This window comes from Octopus bimaculoides, chromosome 1, assembly GCF_046866305.1.
Source record: "Octopus bimaculoides isolate indiv1 chromosome 1, ASM4686630v1, whole genome shotgun sequence".
Lineage (NCBI taxonomy): Eukaryota > Metazoa > Mollusca > Cephalopoda > Octopoda > Octopodidae > Octopus > Octopus bimaculoides.
The window spans coordinates 6,270,404-6,289,877 of record NC_142928.1 but is presented as its reverse complement, the minus strand read 5'-3'; the positions used below and the strand labels follow the sequence as shown (position 1 = coordinate 6,289,877).

At 39.8% G+C, this 19,474-nt stretch overlaps 1 protein-coding gene across 4 annotated transcripts in view; it reads left to right on the top strand.

Moving 5' to 3' along the window:
* Window positions 1-17,307: 17,307 nt before the first annotated feature.
* The window catches only part of LOC106875997 (putative NADPH-dependent quinone oxidoreductase VAT1L), a 93,049-nt gene continuing 90,882 nt past the window's right edge, over window positions 17,308-19,474 (top strand). For all 4 annotated transcript variants that reach the window (XM_014924348.3, XM_014924347.3, XM_014924346.3 and 1 more), the window contains exon 1: window positions 17,308-17,833. In XM_014924348.3, coding sequence (XP_014779834.1) covers window positions 17,622-17,833 — 212 coding nt within the window. In that variant the 5' untranslated portion in view covers window positions 17,308-17,621. The remainder of the gene's footprint in view (window positions 17,834-19,474) is intronic.

Genomic DNA, 19,474 nt, shown 5'->3' with positions numbered 1-19,474 from the left:
GTCAGACCTCGTATACACACAACACAAACACGCACATAACACACACATCATTTGTGTTAAGCGATGTGGTTGATTACATATTAAAAGACATATTTAAGTCATTCGGAATGCTGGAAAGAAATTACAACAGCAACAACAAATATAAACACTTAACGAGCAATTTTTGTATGATTCTAGGCCAATTCTGATCATGCAGAGGTACGGTACGTAAATAGTCTGGTTAACGATTAGGTGTGACCCACATCATCTGGTTTAACCCCAGCCCCTGGACCTTGTGTACTTTGAGTGGACGTTACCAAACACCTCAGGCTGGGTATTGGCTGTTCCAGGCTCACCAGTCTGAAAGGAGTGACGCAGTCTATCGACCTCACTTATTTACAGGAGGGATGAAGTGAGAGTAATACAAAATTATGGTGAGATTTGTCTTTTAATAACTGACGTGGATCCTTCATATTGCACATGGCGATAGAAAAACTATTTCTCTATACAACGGTACTGCTTATCATAATCTCCGTCACAAGATGCATTAGTGCCATCGTTGAACCTAACTCTCGAATCCTCTCTGAAAAAAATTAGGTATGCACTATTGTGCAGGGATTCGAACACTAACTGCAAGGTATTCAGTTAGAGATAACGGATGAGCCACCACAGTTTCACGTGATTGATCTTCAAATCGATCAAGAAGTGTGAAACTGTGGCGTGATATGGCTCCTCAGATGATCTAAAATTCCCCACATTTTTCACCCCATGAAAATTGTTTGGTGCCTGACTCGGCCAGACGATCCCGTCAGACCACTGCATTCGCGTAGATAATATTGGGTATTCACAGAAGGCAGAGCGCTAAGATTATATCGCTTGAGGCACTCGGGCAGACCACCTCGAACAAGAGACTACTTCGGACACCCACACACGATGTACCATAGCTAGCCTTCTGCAAAACACAGCACGGTTCCCCCTTCTCAATTGGCGGTTATATCATCAGCATCTTTCTTTTGTAAACAGACAACACAGTAAATCATGTCCAGCAATAAATACGTTAGAATTTCGTGAGTGTGTGCTTCATTTATTATACACGCAGCCATCAAGACTACACAACGACAGTATTTAACAATACAACACACGTTAACAAGCAAACCCACAACAATGGCGACAAAACCATTCTCACAACAGTTGCAACCATTTCTTCACAGTCACTTTCACCTCGTCTGTGTCATCGAATTGTCCTCGAAGACTGTCTTCCATTGAACTGAAGAGACAGAAGTCAAAGGGCGCTAGGTCTAGGCACTATGGTGGATGGGGAACCACTGACCAGACCAATCTGTCGATTGTCTGATTTGTTACCAAATTTATGTGCTAAAGATTTTGTGCATTGTCATGGTAACTGCGGATCTTTGCCAGATTTTTGTGTGGTCTCTTTCTCCAAATGGTTTTTCTTTCTTCTTTTCTTTCTTATATTTCAATGTACCACATACTGTTTACGGCACAACGACATTTCTGAAAACCAAAGCGAATAACGCCCTTGTTATACCCTAAATAGTAACCATAACTTTCTGTGCGGTCGCTGGTCCTTGAACCTCTTAGCTGTTGGAGAAGTGGTGTGATAACATTCCATGCCCTGGACCTTCGTTTCCGGATCATAGAGATATAAGCACATCTCATTCTCTGCCATTGGCTTTAAACGCTTCCAGCAGATCAAAGTAGATGTCCACCCTTTCTTTCTTAAAAATTGTGTTTAAGCTACCGAGATGTCCATTCTCCACGCGCTTTCTGATATTCAAAATCTTCTACCATCTGTTGTAATACATTGTGACCACAGTCTAGTTGTGCAGCAAATTCACGGTCAGTAACTTGTCTGTCCATGCGGATCAATTAGTCCACTCCCTGATGATTCATGTGAGTCGTCGCAGTTGATGAGTTCCCATTGCATCGTTTGTCTTCAATATTGGTTTCCTTCTACTTTCAACTTCTTCGTCCGTCTATAAACATTGTTCTTGTCCACGGTGTCATTTCCGTAAACAACCTGTAGTCTTTTGTGGTTGCTAAACAGCTTGCACTCCGCCTTCATCAAAAACACACTAACAGCACGTTGTTTCTGTATGGATGCCAGTTACTTGCAAAAAAAAAAAAAAAGGAGGAAAAAAAAAGACACGAAGAATTGTTACTGGCATTCTATCTGTTACGACGCCGAAAATTCCAGTTGGTCCGAACAACGGAACAGCCTACTCGTGAAATTCATGTGCAAGCGGCTGAACACTCCACACTCACGCATGTACCCTTAACATAGTTCTCAGGGAAATCCAGCGTGACACAGAATGTAACAAGGCTGGTTCCTTTGAATTACAGGTACAACTCACTGAGTGGACTGCAGCAACGTGAAATAAAAGTGTTTTGCTGAAGGACGACACAACGCACTGCTGGTAATCGAACCCAGCAGTACCCTAACCACTAAGCCACTCACCTTTTACAGGAAGAAGAGTTATTATGAAGGAAAAGTGGCTTTACCGACTCGGGTAATTTGGACGACATACATGTCAGTTAAAAGCGGTTAAACCCAGTTTTGCATTTCTTTCGTTACAACCCGTATAGCATGCATTCTCATTAAGCTGCAGATGAGAAAGAAACATCGTAAAAATAAGATGAAACAAAATAAAAGAGGAGCAATAAAGTTATTGTAAGGAAGGAAGGGAGATAGACGAAGTGACGAGTAATAAATAGAAACCAGCGGAAGAGAAAGCATCAAGATAACAATAATTCTAACATAGTAACTGATATTTTGAGAGAGACAGATGAGGGTAAAACATAATATGATTGCATCTTATATAATCTAATTTATGGAATTATCGGTCTGTCTGCAATTCCGTCCGATTCTACAGTGTAATCTGAAAAAAAGTTAACATCGCTTAAACCGGCGAAACTAAACCGGGTACAGACGTGAACTGACGTCATTGTGGTTTCTTTTTCTTTGTTTATTGTTTTTTTTTGTACAGATGTTTTTCAAGGATTTGATGTCGCTAACCTTCCAGTGTGTGTGTGTGTGCGCGCGCGCGTATGCGTGCGGTGTGGACGTGCTTGATTGTGTGTGTGTGTGTGTGTGTGCGTGCGCACAAGTCATACATACATACATACACGCAGGGCCGACCCTAGGGTTGCTGGCGCTGGAGCAAGCCGAACTTCGACGTGTACAAGCTGACAGTTATGGAAATTTCCTTGTCTTTGTTACGTCCTCTTTGGCGCCCTCTAGCATACGGCGCCCCGGACGACTGCCCGAGTTGCCGGTACCTTGAGCCGGCCCTGCATACATACACACACACACACACACACACACACAAACGTACTGGGACATACAAGAGCGAGAGGATAACTATGGACAACTGCTTCAAATCTCCAGCTTCTACACCCGGATTATAAATTCACACTTTTATACCAATAATAACTGGTGCATTTTGTGAGTAAATGCCTTTGTGACAATCTGGATAAGCTAGGATTTCCAGAAAAAGAAATCAGTCATGCAAAACGTACATTACGAAGACAATCTCTAAGTGGAACTTAGAATATACAAGACTTCCACATTAACTTTCACACACGCGCTCTCAGCTATCATAAAGATTAAATTCCCAAGTGTCGTCTGCTGTAGCATTTATGTGTGTTTAGTTGATTCATCCAAAGTTGACATTTGTTCAAGATCATAATGATGTACGAATATGTATGTGTGTACGTACGTGTGTGCGTGTGCGCACGCGTGTGTGTGTCATTGTTTTATTTCAAGATGTCTTGTCAATAGAGAAAGAGCCGGTTTCTAACCCAGATCTAAGGCTCCTTCATTGGAATTTCAACAACATCAACAGGTTATTTTTGTATGTATATATGCAGGTTTGTATGTTTTCTTTTATGCATGTATTCTCATGCATATAGTTACATATCTAGACATGCTCATATATATATTTGAATAATAAACTTCTGGAAAGTTTTACAGATTTTTACAGTTCCACTGATGGACTGGATCTGCAGTCTTCGAATCAGCTTTCTCCTTTCTGGTTTTGAGGAGCCTAATTTCTCAAGATTGGTATTTAGGCAGGGTGTTACACATCCCAATGCCCCAATAATTACAGGTATAAACCTGAACTTGTAATCTGGATAGAGTAACTGCAAATTTCTCAGTAGTTCAGCGTAGATATTTTCTGTATGTATGTCTCTTCTATTTTTAAATTATTATAAATCTTCCACTGATGAGGGAACCGGTTTCCAACAAAGATACAAGGCTCCATCTTTGGGATGTAGTTAACACAGACTAATTCACATTTGGAACTTGAGAAAAGTCTTGCATATTTTTACTGTTCCATTCACAGATTGCACTTGTAATGTACGAATCAGCCGGTCAATTTCTCTTTCTGAAAATCCCAGTTTATCCAGATTCTCCTTTAAGCATTTGCTAACAAAACCTAGTTCTCCAATTATTATTGGTATGAATATGTATGTATGCATGTATGCATGTGTAACGGGTAGTTTCCTAGATTCTTGCCCAAAATTCGAACCCTAACCTGCATTTTTCTGCAAGTTCCCTTCCTGTTCTCGACTTTTTCACTTAGAAATTTATGAGTCAACTGTCAACTGGTTAAGTTTTATTGTTTCAGTAAACATTCTTGGGTTACAGTTCAACAAATAAACCCATCACTTCTCATTGTTCTCTGACCTACATCCAGCTTTCCAACATATATAAATACAGTAACCAAGTTCGATTCTACCTCTCTTCGCTTGGTCCCTGGCCAAAGGAGCACTTCACGTATGGCGCGAGTACACAACTTTCACTCTTTCTACTTGTCAACAAAGTGATGTAGACTCTCTTATTCGTTTCCCCTCTCTTTCATCCGTTCTTCTCGCAGTTAACAAACGATGAATTTACCCACAGAATGAATAACAGAACGGCAAATATTCTCTGCATAACAACAACCCGAAGAAGTTGTATCTTACATTGTAACGATGAAAATAAAGGGCCATTTCAACTAATTATATATTTTCTTCCGTTCATTTATTTGCTACATAGAAATCCTTTCTACTATAGACACACGTCCTGAAATTTTGGGGAAGGGTACTAGTCGATTACATCAACTCAGTGTATAGCTTGTACTTAATTTATCGCCTCCCCACCTCCACCGAAAGGATGAAAGGCAAAGTCGCCCTCGGCGGAATTTGAACTCAGAACGCAGTAGCGACGGGCGAAATATCGCTACATATAAATTGTTACAATTTTGGTCGCTCCTTGCTACATTTAGTCGTTACATATGTATGTTTATTTACTTATGTGTATGTATATATATGTGTGTATGTATGCGAGTTTGTGTATGTGTATGTGTGTATGCAAATTTGTGTCTGTGTAGATAGACAGACACACAGATAGATCGATCGATCGGTAGATAGATAGATAGATAGATAGATAGATAGATAGATAGATAGACAGAGAGACGGATAGACAGACGGACAGGAAGATAGATCAGAAGAGACGTATGTAAAAGCGAAACAACAAATCCATTTTGTGAAAGATTTAATTCTGAATAAGAATCTGGAGATAAAAAAATATTTAATTAACTATTTTAAATGTTTCCCAGAAAAGATAAAATACATTAAGCTTTTCCGACGTTTAAAGGGGTGTTTGTACAGGTCTATGCATGTGTTTGTGTGTATGAGTATATTGCTAACATTTTTTAAAAACAATATCTCCCTTTCGGTATTGGTCTACAGTGTCACCCTCTTTTTTAGCCAAGCTATCTATGTCATGAGAAAAGGTTGTGTGAGGGAATGACGTCGTCTACCAATACCGAAGGATTGCCAAAAGTACGTCTACAGAACATTCTTTTATGCGAGGTAAATGTAAGACAAGTTCCAAATTTTGGCTTGATTTCTTGGCTTTCGCTTGGATTTTTTAATAAAATTCTTGTTCGGATTGACTGTGTTGAAAAACGACTCAAAGATCATAACATGAACTTTCACGATGTCGTTTGTGATTTAAAGACATTTCAAGCTGCGAAGAATCATTGAACAGCGAATCACTTGCAGCTGAGCTGGAACAACAAGATGAATGCGATATTGGAAAAGAACGACGCCTGAGAAAGAATAAACAAAATATCTCGTGCAAAATCCAAAGATTTAAGTGTGAAAGAAGACATGATGAGCATAATTTTTTCTACTCTAGGCACAAGGCCCGAAATTTTAGGGGAGGGTGGGCCAGTCGATTAGATCGACGCCAGTATGCAACTGGTACTTAATTTATCGACCCCGAAAGGATGAAAGGCAAAATCGACCTCGGCGGAATTTGAACTCAGAACGTAGCGGCAGACGAAATACCGCTAAGCATTTCGCCCGGCGTGCTAACGTTTCTGCCAGCTCTATATCTTAACAATCGCTACAAACGTTGAGTTTCTAAAAAAAATTATTTTATTTTCTACTTTACATTATATTAAGAGAGGGAGAGACGGACAGACAGGGAAAGTTAGCATAAGATGTGCAAGGTGAATGCGCATACTAGGCTTGGTGGCAGGCAATGAGTAAAGAAAGACTAGACATGCGCGCGCACACACACACACACACACACACACGTAGATAGGAGATACAAAGAATCGCGGAGTCAGAGAAGGAGGAGTAAATAAGTGATTATGGCCTGGGGGTTGTACAAATGAGAAAATTGTTTTATTTGACTTTAAGGTAATAGATATTTTTTTTTTGAAAACTATTATTTTCATCAATTCCTATAAGCCCCCCAAAACTCTCTGGTATTACCCATGATGGCAAAAGTATACTTCCAACGTTATCTGTTATGTAACTCGAGCATATATTTTGTAGCGGTGATTCGAAACTGAACCAATAGGTAACCGATCAGACATCACAATCAAACCACAGCAGTTTCACAGGATCGGCCTATTAAGCAACTAATCAGCGTCAAGCCGTTATATGAATCAATCTTCAAGAATTTTCTTGTGTCTTATAAAAAAAACCGTTTTGGCGTTAATTTATTGCAGTGTTGGAAGGCGGCTGAGCGATATACACCTCCACTCAGCGACCCACGCAGACCGTTGAGGCCGGTCGATCATTCATACGTCTCACCTTTTGCCATGTAGAGTGTTGGAAGGCGGCTCAGCGACCTGTTCCTCCACTCTAGCCAATCAGCCCACGCAGATGGTTAAGACAGATTGCAGAGTGTTGGGTCAGCTGTGCTTTGTGTCTCCATTCTTGCCACAGCCAGAATGTAAAGACAGAAGACGGATGATTGACAGGAATCTCCATCGCCACGAATATAACACAATTATTTTCCATTTATGTTGAGCCAACCACAGATTGATGTATCAGTTAACTTGTCGTAAATCCGAAGCAGTATGTCTTTCCCACTATATAATTATTGTTGTTAGCATCTGTAAAAGACCAACATAACAATAAAATCTTCTGTTAATTGTTCACGAATGTTGCTAGTTACTTCTACGCGCAGCCAAAGAAATTCATTTTCATTCAGTAACTCACCCAGTCAACCACAGTGCCACCAACAAACACACTTGCGATAATCTAATTTTAAAAAATGTTGGTTGGTGGGTCGGTCGGTCGGTTAATTTCTCCATTCAACGCTTTACATGGTTTAAAGAGAGGGGGAGAGAGAATAGAAGAGAGATAGGGAGTTAACATAAAAGGTGCAGGATGAATGCAGGAAATGAGTAAAAGAACACAGAGACAGACACACAGTGAAATAAAAGAAACAGAGACAAGGTAGTATCCGTCCTACCTCCGTTTGACAACCATTGTTGGGTGTGTTTCCATCCCCGTAACTTAGCAGTTCGGCGAAATAGAACGGTAGAATAAGTCCCGGGCTTTAAAAAAATGACTGAAGTCGATTCGTTCGAGTTGGTGCCCCAGCATGGCCGTAGTCTAATGAGTGAAACAAGTAAAAGAATAAAAGAAAAGAATGTAATCACATTTCCATCTGGCTCCTCACCCCCTCGTTCCTCCTCTCTCTCTCTCTCTCTCTCTCTCTCTTATACTCTCTCTCTCTCTTATACTCTCTGACTATTCCTCTTTCTCATCCCACCTATGCTTTTATCTTTCTTCTGATGAAGGACTAACGTCCGAAACATCAGGAATCCTTTTTCTCTCTCCATAGAAGCATTAAGCTAATACCGTGTTTATTATCTAACATTGTGCCCTCTGGGATGTCTTTTTTTTTAAGAGCTCTCATTTAAAACGGTAAGACGAAATTTGAGGAAGGTATGGATGCTATTTCTAGTAGGTATAGCAACCAGGTAGTAGTAGTAGTAGTAGTAGTAGTAGTAGTAGTAGTAGTAGTAGTAGTAGTAGTAGTAGTAGTAGTTTAGCCCCATGTCAGCCCTGATTGAGAAATATTTGTGATTAAAGACGTTCCAGTCGTGACAATTCCGACTTTCTTCGTTCTTTTTATTTCGCTTCTGGACAATGTGTCCTTTCTTTTAAAAGCGATAAGGTATGATTTGGAGACGGATTTGGCTATTAGACATAGCAGGTCGAGAGAGAGAAAGAGAGAGAGAGAGAGAGAGAGAGAGAGAGAGAGAGAGAGAGAGAGAGAGAGAGAGAGAGGAAATGGTTTTGTGAAGACAGGTGACTTCGTGTATTTTTGTTGCTCCTATAGACATAAAAAAACCATCACCACCACCGCCACCACTACTGCCATCACCACCGCCACCATAGATGCTAGCACCGCTACCACCACCACCACCATTACCATCATTATCATCATCATCATCATCACCAACAAGAGCAACAACGATGTGTGGCGGTGCTTCTACGGTGCGATCAGGACTAGAAACGGTTGGAACCAGTGAAATAATTACAACAATCACCATGGCAACAACGACCAGGACCACCACTAAGACTGCTACAACAACTATAACAGCAGCAGCAGCAGCAAGGCAGCAACAAGTCACACTCAGAGACAACCACGATTCAATAACGATCAAAATACGTCAGTGGTGAATGTCATGGCTACTACTACTACTACTACTATTACTACTGCTGCTGCTGCTATCAACATCATCAGCAGGAGTATCAATAACAGCCCCCACCCCACTCATCACCATTATCAAACTATATCCTCCTCCTCCTTCTCATCACTCCTACCCCATGTTTTGAGCTATATTTATAAATATAAATTGGATCTCTCTCTCTCTCTCTCTCTCTCTCTCTCTCTTTCTCTCTTTCTCTCTCTCTCTCTCTCTCTCCGTTATGCGTGTTTTCTTGGTCAGCTAGAAACAACAGGCAAATCTTCCTCCAATCACGCTCCACTGTCTTAAAAATAGAAAGACATTGGATGAAAGTAGGTTATTAAAAAACAACAACAGTAACAGATGAGCTGGTCATGGCTGGATTGCCTTCGGTCATGATCGACCTGGGACTTAGCAACCACATGAACAACATATTGGCAGAGTCAAGGCGGCGAGCAGGCAGAATCGTTAAGGAGGCCGGACGAAAGGCTTAGCGGCATTTCGTCTGCCGCTACGTCCTGGGTTCAAATACCATCGAGGTCGACTTTGCCTTTCATCCTTTCGGGTCGATAAAATAAGTACCAGTTGAGTACTAGGGTCGATATAATCAACTTACCGCCGACCCCTCCCCGAAATTGCTGGCCATGTGCCAAAATTTGAAATCGATACATTGACAGAGTCGGCAGAGCATCGGATAAGAATATAAACAGTTGTTTATATTCAGTGTTCAAATCCCATCAATGTCGACTTTATCATCTTTATGGGGCCAATTAGATAGAGTGCCAGTCAAATACTGGAGATCGTTTCTATTCCTGCAATGTATCCTGGATAGAATTTAGAATAGAAAACTCAAAGCAGACCTCGAGAAGAGAGGGCCAAGACACTGAAAAGATTGCGAATAGCGGTGTTATTATTGGCATAATGACCCCCCCTATGACACAAGACTAACACAGTTGGTACAGTTCTATATTTAAGAGATGAGGAATTATGTACATTATTTACAGCTGAAACGTTGTGTTAACAACAAAGATGAGGACAAATGTCCATCAAGTGTAAATAATGTAAATAATAACATAGTTGGGTTTACAAGCTGACAGCGAGACTCCAGATGAGAGAAATAGCAGCTAAATCTCCATCAAATCACAGTTGGCTGCTAAATTCGTACATCGAATTCGGAAAGTTGAAAGGCAAAGTCGACCTTGGCATCAAAGGAGGTGGGGGAACATTACAAGGACAATCTGCATAAAAAAAAAAGGTGAATGGAAGGGAAAAGAGGAGGAAATGAGATAAAAGTAAATTTGTGAAGGTATCTTTGATGCTAAAATTCCTGATGATGGAGAAACACCAACTTGGATTAACCAAGGAACCCCACGGATTCAGGATTACCCTGACACCAAATGCATGAACTCTTGCTCAACTGTTCTCCAATCTAAACGCACACGCTTAGTGTAGGTCCATTCACCCTTTTCCGTTTTTTTCCGCAGTTACTCAAAGGAAGAGTATTTCTCTCTTCCTTCCTATTCAAGCAGAATCCTAAAATAATCAATGACGGCTTGACCAAAGAGAAACCCTTCTGTCCTTAATCCTTCCAGCCTCGTCCACAACTCAATCTCGTCCGCCATAGCAACGAAACAGACAAATACCGTTTGCTCTGCTTACTTAAAGGTGAGAGTGACGAGGCGACTCATGACGAATTCAGCCGAGTTCATCGTATACTCGACGACAGTTATTCGTCAGAACTCCACAAGTCAGCAACGCTTGATCACTGCTTGAGTGCAAACTGCGGTTTCATTGCTCTGAGTGAATCTCGGGCTGACCCACCGGGCGGTCCTTTCGTTCTCATAGAGTTTATCTCGAACTGGCAGTGACCCCTCTGAGATTTCTAGAAGCCAGAAAGTCTTTCGAACCAGAGTTCGTCCTCGTTAATACCTAAAGTTCTTTCGAAGAACATCATCGCTTTTACCCATCACCAGGTTGCTATATATTGCTTTCAAATTTTGGCACAAGGCCAGCAATTTTGAGGAGGGGTAAGTCTATTACATCGACCCCGGTGCTCGACTGGTGCTTATTTTATCGATCCCGAAAGGATGAAAAGTAAAGTTGATTTCAGTGGTATTTGAACGCAGGGCATAAAGACGGACGAAATACCGCTAAGCATTTTGTTCGGCACGATAACGATACTGCTAGGTCACCACCTTAGATATCTACATATTGCCAACATCGAACTTCCACCGACCGCATTGACCGACTGTGGAGAGCAGTGAGCGCCTGGCGACAACAACGGTTTCAGATTTCGGTACAAGGCCAAGAATTTTAGGGAGAGTGGGTATTTGTCAATTGCATCGACCTCAAAGGGATGAGACGCAATGCAGACCCCGGTGGAATCTTGCTCAGAACGGAAATCGACCAAAGTCTTGTGAGCGAAAAACCGCTCCTGTTGTTTGGTGCTAGGCTTAATCGGTCACCTGGTTTAATTCTACCATTTGGTCGTTGAGTGCTTTTAGTGGATCATATTCTGTTCCAAATATTCAGACCTGGAAACAATTCTCCATTTCTCCCGACAGTATCACAGCTGCTGAGAAGGCGCGTGTCTCAGTGGTTAGGGTATTCGGCTCACGGTCCTAGGTTTGTGAGTTCGGTTCCTATCCTTGAGCAAGACGCTTTATTTCACGTTGCCCCAGCCCACTCAGCGAGCAAAAATGAGTTGCACCTATAATTCAAAGGGCCGGCCATGTCACATTCGGTGTGTCACGCTCAATCTCCTTAAGGACAACTTTAAGGGTACCCATGTCCGTGGAATACTCAGCCGACTCGCACGTTAATTTCAGGAGCAGAGTGCCAGTTATCATAGCTGATTGGAAGAATGGGGCCTCCGAACGTGTTTCTAAAAAAACATAAGGAATACGAAAATCCGAAAAAAGGGATTTCGTGTAGACAAGCGAACATTTTTAAAGAATCTATTTTCAAAAGATGTATTAACAAAAATAGTTTCGTAAAACAAAAGAGTTATAAAGTATATCGACCAATCACGAAGAAGAAAGAAAAAATCACACAAGGCGCAGGAGTGGCTGTGTGATAAGAAGCTTGCTTCCCAAATACATGGTCCTGGGTTCAGTCCCACTGCGTGGCACCTTGGGCAAGTATCTTCTACTTTAGCCTCGGGCTGACCAAAGCCTTGTGAGTGGATTTGGTAGATGGAAACTGAAAGAAGCCCGTCGTATATACAGGGTGTCCCAAAAAGATGTACTCACTCTTTGACAGACGATTACTAATGTATTGTTTTTTTTTTAATTTCGAAATGACAATAAATAATCGTTTCTACAACAATTTATTTTCCTGAATTTAATTTAACTTTTTAGGATTGTATGTATATCAATAAACATCTACTTGAACACAAAATGCATGAGTACTGGGAAGTCAAAGAGTGAGTACATCTTTTTGGGACACCCTGTATACATATGTATGTATTTGTGTGTCTGTGTTTGTCCCCCTACCATCACTTGACCTCGATGTTGGTGTGTTTACGTCTCTGTAACTTAGCGGTTCGGCAAAAGAGACAGATAGAATAAGTACTAGGCTTACAAAGAATAAGTCCTGGGTGTCGATTTGTTCGACTAAAGACAGTGCTCCAGCATGGCCGCAGTCAAATGACTGAAACAAATAAAAGAATAAAAGAATGAAAGAACAACGAAAACGAATATAGAATGACGTCATTAGAAACTGATCCGACGCTCGTTTCAGGCTGTTTTACTTCATCGGAAAACAATGACATTACTGAAAACATTCATTTCTTACTTTGTCTCACAGTACAATAATACAGCTTTAGTTCGAATCGTCAAATGGAGAACCACTGTGTAGTCGCTGGGCCAGCTAGAAATAACTGTGAAGCATGCCTCAAATCCTACAAAAAGGATATATTGGATAATGCGACCCTTGCATAAAGAAAGAACACAGGATGGTTACGGTGAGAAGATCTTTGAGGGATGACCTGGGGAAAAACAGTATCAATATCTTCAGTTTGCGCTGCCATCGAGAAAGCCGCTGGTTTAGCCATTGTTACTAGGGTAAATGATAAAAGATGACATAATTCCACCATATTAAGATGACGAGTTGGCAGAATCGTTAGCACGCTGGACGAAACGCTTAGCGGTAATTCGCCCGTCGCTACGTTCTGAGTTCAAATTCCATCGAGGTCAACTTTGCCTTTCATCCTTTCGGGGTCAATAAATCAAGTACCAATGAAACACTGGGGTCAATGTAATCGACTAGTCCCCTCCCCACGAAAATTCCAGGTCTTGTGTCTATAGTAGAAAGGATTATTCTACCATATTTCATGTTCCGTAATACACATTTTCGTCGAAGGATTCTCAAGGACTCTGTATTTTTGTCTTCTCTTCCGATAGATTTGTCATCCATGAGAGTTACCATCTCGTTCCTGGCGGTCTATTAGGTTCAGCAGATATATATGTCTAACGTTCACATCGACTCTTGATGAAACAAAGCTTGATTAGTTGATTGTTCTCGGTAGAATATTCCAGCTGTGACCGGACCACGTTTCACGTTCAACAGATGCTTCCCTCTCCAAATAATGTTTATTCTTAGACAATCGACTGTATTGTCATGTGTAGGAAAAGTAGTCAACCAAATATAGCTAAAATAACAGCTAAACAGGCCTAAAACGACACCAGCACAGTGGTTCTCAACTATTTTTTAACCTGTGGATTCCTTTGGTTCGTAGTTTACTCGGATGTGCCCTCATAGCCATTCGATGTTTAAAAAGTCCTATTATAGTTTTAAAATTAAATATTATTAGGATCTCCAGTTGTGTCTGGGAAGAGTCATTCTCTTTTAGTGCCTTATGATTTAACACACGCACCGGTAAAGTTTCCACTCATTAATTTTTCTAAAATTTTCGTTGCGTCTTGCAACCTTTTCAATGGTTGTTGACTGTTATTCAAGCTGAGTTCTTATAAGGCACTAAAAGAGAATGACTCTCCCCAGACACAACAGAATATGCTTCAACATACGAACTCACATAAAGAATCTTGCAAACCAAAAAACCAAATGCAAAAACGAAATATTATGAATTGTATGAGAAATTCGTTAAATATTTTGTGTATTCTAGAAATATGACCAATTTAATGCACGTAACTTTAAATAAAAAAGTCTATGACTCTCCGAGGGATATTTGAACCGCGGTTGAGAAACGCTGCTCTGGCCTCTCAAAAATGAGACAAAAACAAAAGAATAGTGGACGATGTAGCCAGGCTATTTGAGGTTGGATTGTCTGTTATCATAGGTCTGTTTGTTAACAAGAGTTATGCCAAAATCTGTTTCGTATGTGAAGGGGTGATTGAGAATGTTAGGATAGTAGGAAAGAGAAAGTTGCGACATTTACGATGTTTGCAACAAAGTTAGCAATTTAAATAAGAGCACTCAGACAGCGCAAACCCCCACCAAGGCAACCCCAACGTCTTCTCAACGATTAGCCAGAGATGATTCTTAAAATGAGAATATCTGAAATAAACTCGACTGCTCTCTCTCTCAAACGAGAATACTAAAAATGAACCCGACCGCTCTCAAAAATTAAGTAAAAAAAAAACAGGAAAAATAATCCAGAATCCTTGTCCGGTGCCGGATCGATTCCATAATCTAATCAGTTCGTGCCAGTCACAAGGCCAAACATCCCTGAAAGTTTCATCCGAATCCATCCAGCGGTTCTTGAGACATTTTGTCCAAGGACAAACAAATACGACTGAAAACAATACCTCCGCCTTCGCTAAATCGGAAGTAATAGAGAGAAGAGTTTCACTCGAGATTACCAAGTGGTGTCCAAGTACAGCTTCGGTTTTTGCTGTTATTATCGGTGTGTATATCAAGGCGGAAAGTTGGCAGAATCGTTAACGTGTCGTGTAAAATAGCGGCATTTCGTCCGTATTTACATCCTGAGTTCAAATTCTGCGGAGATCGACTTTACCTTTCATCCTTTCGGTGTCCATAAATAAATACTAGTCAAGCACTAGGATTGATGTAATCGACTTACCCGCTTCCCCAAACTAGCTGGCCTTGCACGAAAATTCGAAGCTTCTACATACAGCAGAGGGTAACTCTTACACATTCACACTGTAATAGGTTATTGTATACAGCAACTCTTTCACAGATTGGTAAATAGTTGTACACAGCAATCTTCACGCAATGAGATCAATTGAGCAGACGGGATTGCAGGCCCATACGATAGATCGTAGTCAACCTAATTGATCTGGTATCCATTCTGAACAGCTAATAAATGGGTCTACACACACACACAAAAGCACATCGAAACATCCACTGTGAATAGAGCGCCTTAACTACTCGGTAATTTCGCCTGTACTGTCTTTAATAATGTTAATCAATAGCGTAACTGAGAAGGGGGTTCCGCTCCAGGAGACACTTTTATGGAGGCGGCACCTTTGGGTCTGCTGTTATAGTTTGTCTGATGCTGGAGATGGCGGGGAGACACACTGAAGAGCTGCTTCCAAGCGGCACTCACGCGAGTTCTGTCGCTGTTGTTTATGCTGTGGATCAACCTTGATCAAACAACTAGAATCAAGGACATTCTATCAAGGGCTTATCTCAAGACCAGTTTATCTAATGTTTCTCTAATTTTGTTTCTAACGTAGTAATATGTGATTTTAGGGAGATTTAACCAAGGCCAGGATTAACATTAGGACATGAAGAAAATGGAGACATCACTTCTTTTTTTCTTTTCAGTGTCTAATTTTTTTTTTGTAACAAGGAGCAAATAGTAAATCCGAAAAGTTATTTTTTAAAACAATGAGTAAGGAAAATGTTGTAAATATTACATTGTTTTCCTGTCGCCCTTCTTATAAATTACTCACTTATATTATGGCTGTTTACTGTTGAGTAAATAATATCTTAAATTGACTGTATGGAGGTGAGCTGATAAAATGCTGAGCGACATTTCGTCCGTCTTTATGTTCCGAGTTCAAATTCCGCCGTGGTCGACTTTGCCTTTCATATTTTTGGGTCGATAAAAAAAAAAAGTACCAGTTAAGCAATGGGATCGATGTAATCGACTTACTCCCTCCCCAAAATTGTTGGCCTTGGACCAGAATTTGAAAGCAACATTGTAACAAATGCTAATAGATGTGCACAACGAATAAAGACTACAACGCAGTTTCAATTCTAGCATCACACAACTTCTCTTAATTTATATCGTTAACGTCCTATGGGAGACAGATGAAGGCCTAACATCCTCTTTTACCACCGAACATATAAAGTTATGTGCCTAGTCACAGCAAGTAATATATTACTAGTTAGTAATATGTATTCATGGACTCAGACGGAATATTTTGAAAACAAGACAAACATATGGGAAAATCTAATGTTGTGATACTCATGGCTTTCCCCAACAGTATTGGCATCGTAAAGGAAACGTGCTGGTGGCACTTCTGGACGGTGAAAGAATCGGTAGCAAGTTGATTATCGAAGCATTTTCAATCGAGCCGAATCTGGATTAGGATAATGGAATGGGGGAGGCGGGGGAATGTTGGCGGATTAGGGTAATAGGAGGAGGTTGTTGTGGATTAGGGTAATAACAGGAAAATGTCTTAGAGGACGAAGAAGATAAAGAAAGAGGAACGGACTGACAGCTGGACGTGTTATTTAGACGGACGGAGGACGGATGGATGAAGGGATGGAGGGATGGAGAAAGACAGACAGGCATTCAGTCAGACACATGGATGCACTGGGACAGACAGACATACAGATAGACAGATAGATGGATGGATGGATAGATAGATAGATAGATAGATAGATAGATAGATAGATAGATAGATAGATAGATAGATAGATAGATAGATAGATAATTTCACTGCCTCTATTAGACTGTCAGTGAGAGAAAGAAAGAGAGAGAGAGCAATAAAGAAAGAAAGAAAGAAAGAAAGAAAAGAGTAAACAAGATGACTAGGATCGCTTGATAGAAAGACAACAAAACAGTTTACTGATAAAAGAGAGAGTGTGGGGAGTTGTATTGGAAGATAAATTACGGTAAAAAAAAAAAAGAGGAATAGGCGAAGAAAGAGAGAGCGTGTGGTTCAGGTAGACGAATGTAAACAAAACAGAATAGACATAAACAAATAGAGAGAAAGAAAGAGATGAATGAAAAGAAAAAAGGAGAGACGGCGAAAGAAGAGAATGAGTGTAGAGAAAAGGAGAGAGAAAGCATGGAAGATGAATTAAAGGGAAAAGTAAGAGAGAGAAAAAGAATGAAAGATGAATGAAAAGAAAGAGATGAGAGGAAGGAGGAGGAGGAGGAGGGGGAGATATGAATAAAACCAGGAAGAGAAGATTTTATCGAGCAGATTGGTCGAGTTCTTGGGTCGGTCGTCAACAGCTGTATTGGTACGGCAAGGCTATTTGCGTAACAAAGCAAGCTTTTTAGTGTTGCTTCATATACTTAAATCCACAACAATTTACAAGAAAATACATACATTGCTTATACGCAGATATTTAAATATACATATATACATTTTTTTCACCTCGCATATTTTGTATTGAACAAAGCCTCATAGAAGTCTGAATAAGTCTAAAATATATTTTGTTTAAACTACTGGAAACTGTTAAGTAACCATGCCTGGAGATTCTTCTGACGATACTACTACCTCTGCTCAAAGCAAAGAAGCGACAAGTACAGAAGATCCGGCCAAGACCGAAACACCGGCTCCCAAAGAAATGAAAGCAGTGGTTTTAACAGGTTTTGGGGGTCTGAAAATGGTCAAAATCCAAACGAAACCGCAACCAATAGCCGGAGAAGGACAAGTTCTCATTCGTGTTAAAGCTTGGTAAGAGTCACTTTATTCTTGTAGTCTTCTCAACAAAAATTTCTCTTATTGTTACTAAAATATTTATTTAAGAAAAGTAAAAGAAATTCTAAATAAGTTATTCCATTTTGCAGCTTTTTCATTTTACATAAATGAAATTGTATTTTTTTTTTTTTAATTTCAATCTCACATGAATGAAAAAAAAATGACAGAACACTTTTGTTAAAGTGAAGATGTTTGTCGTGGTAAACTTAGCCACATGTCGTTATCACTTTAACGTTTATCGTTTGTTTGTAAACAGGACGGTGACCTTCAACAGGTGCGAAATTTCTTTATGGACCTCTACCTTGCTTAAATTGACAAGACACTTTAAGATAATAAGTGAAAATGGTTTTATCTTCAGCCCTCAAAATGAATTCAGTAAATATTTTCACTGAAATAAAGTCCATTCTGTGAGGTACTTGTACCATATGTCGCTTCTCTTAGAATACAAATTGGTTGCGCACGCTACTACCGCCACTTTCATTCCACTTGCAAGTAAATAAATTCTAAGATATACACTTATTTTTAAGGAGTCGACGAATAATATCTCGAAGTTATTTTGTTTTTCTGGTCGTTTGTTTCAGAGTAACCTTTACCTTAGCAAAATATATTTATTTATTTACCTGGTAAGGTTTCTTATGTGAAACCTATTTTAACATTTTAGTCTTTCATATTTCGAATTCATCACTTGTTGGGAGTACGCAGTCTTTTTCCATAGCAAAAATGTTTTTATTTTGCTTCTTTAGCGAACCTTATTCATGTATCCCCACCCTTATCTTACCGGGAAAAGTTTTAGAAAACCCAGATCTCTCTTTTTTAAAAAAAAAAACTTTCAACAGAATATTTTGCTATTCATCCGTCTCTCCCCCCACCATCATCTCTCTTTTCTGGAATCTCCACGGATCTTTTATTTAATGAAAACCTATATAAACAAACAGTAACGAGAAAGAAAGAATTAATTCTCTATTTCTTATTACTCAAGTTCTTGTTATTTTATACACTAGAACAACAGCGCAATGAGGTGCCAATTCTTCAACGATGGCAATGTGTATCGTTTAGGTTTAAAAGCGGGGGCGTGAATCAGGTCTCGAAGAGTGTTGCAGTCACCGAAGCATTTGATCACATTGGTTGTTTATAAACTGAATAATTTATTGTCAATCAATAATCAATAAAGCACAAGAAAAAAAAACTTTCATGCAATAAAGTTTTTATCATTTTCTCTCCTAGTTTTCTGAAGCATATTTTGTTCTATTTTTTCCTTCCGTTGTTTTTTAAAAATCACATTTAAAATCAATTTGTTTAAACTTTTCTTGTCCAGTTTATCTGATGTAAAGACATCGTTGTTTTCCCCTCAAAGTCTGTTGTGTATCTTTCCGAAAAGAAAACCGTCTCAACGGAACAGTTTATGAAGCTATCATGAAAAGTTTATTAAAATTCACTAACTCTTCTTGCCTACATAATTCAGGAGATCGTTCACCTCCAGAGATGATGATGATGATAATAATAATGATGATTTTTCTTATAATAATAATAGATACAAAAATTTAGATGTAAGATAGAACACAGCTGTTGAGTTGAAAATCTCTAATTTGATTTGAGAACATAAAACTCGTATTCGTG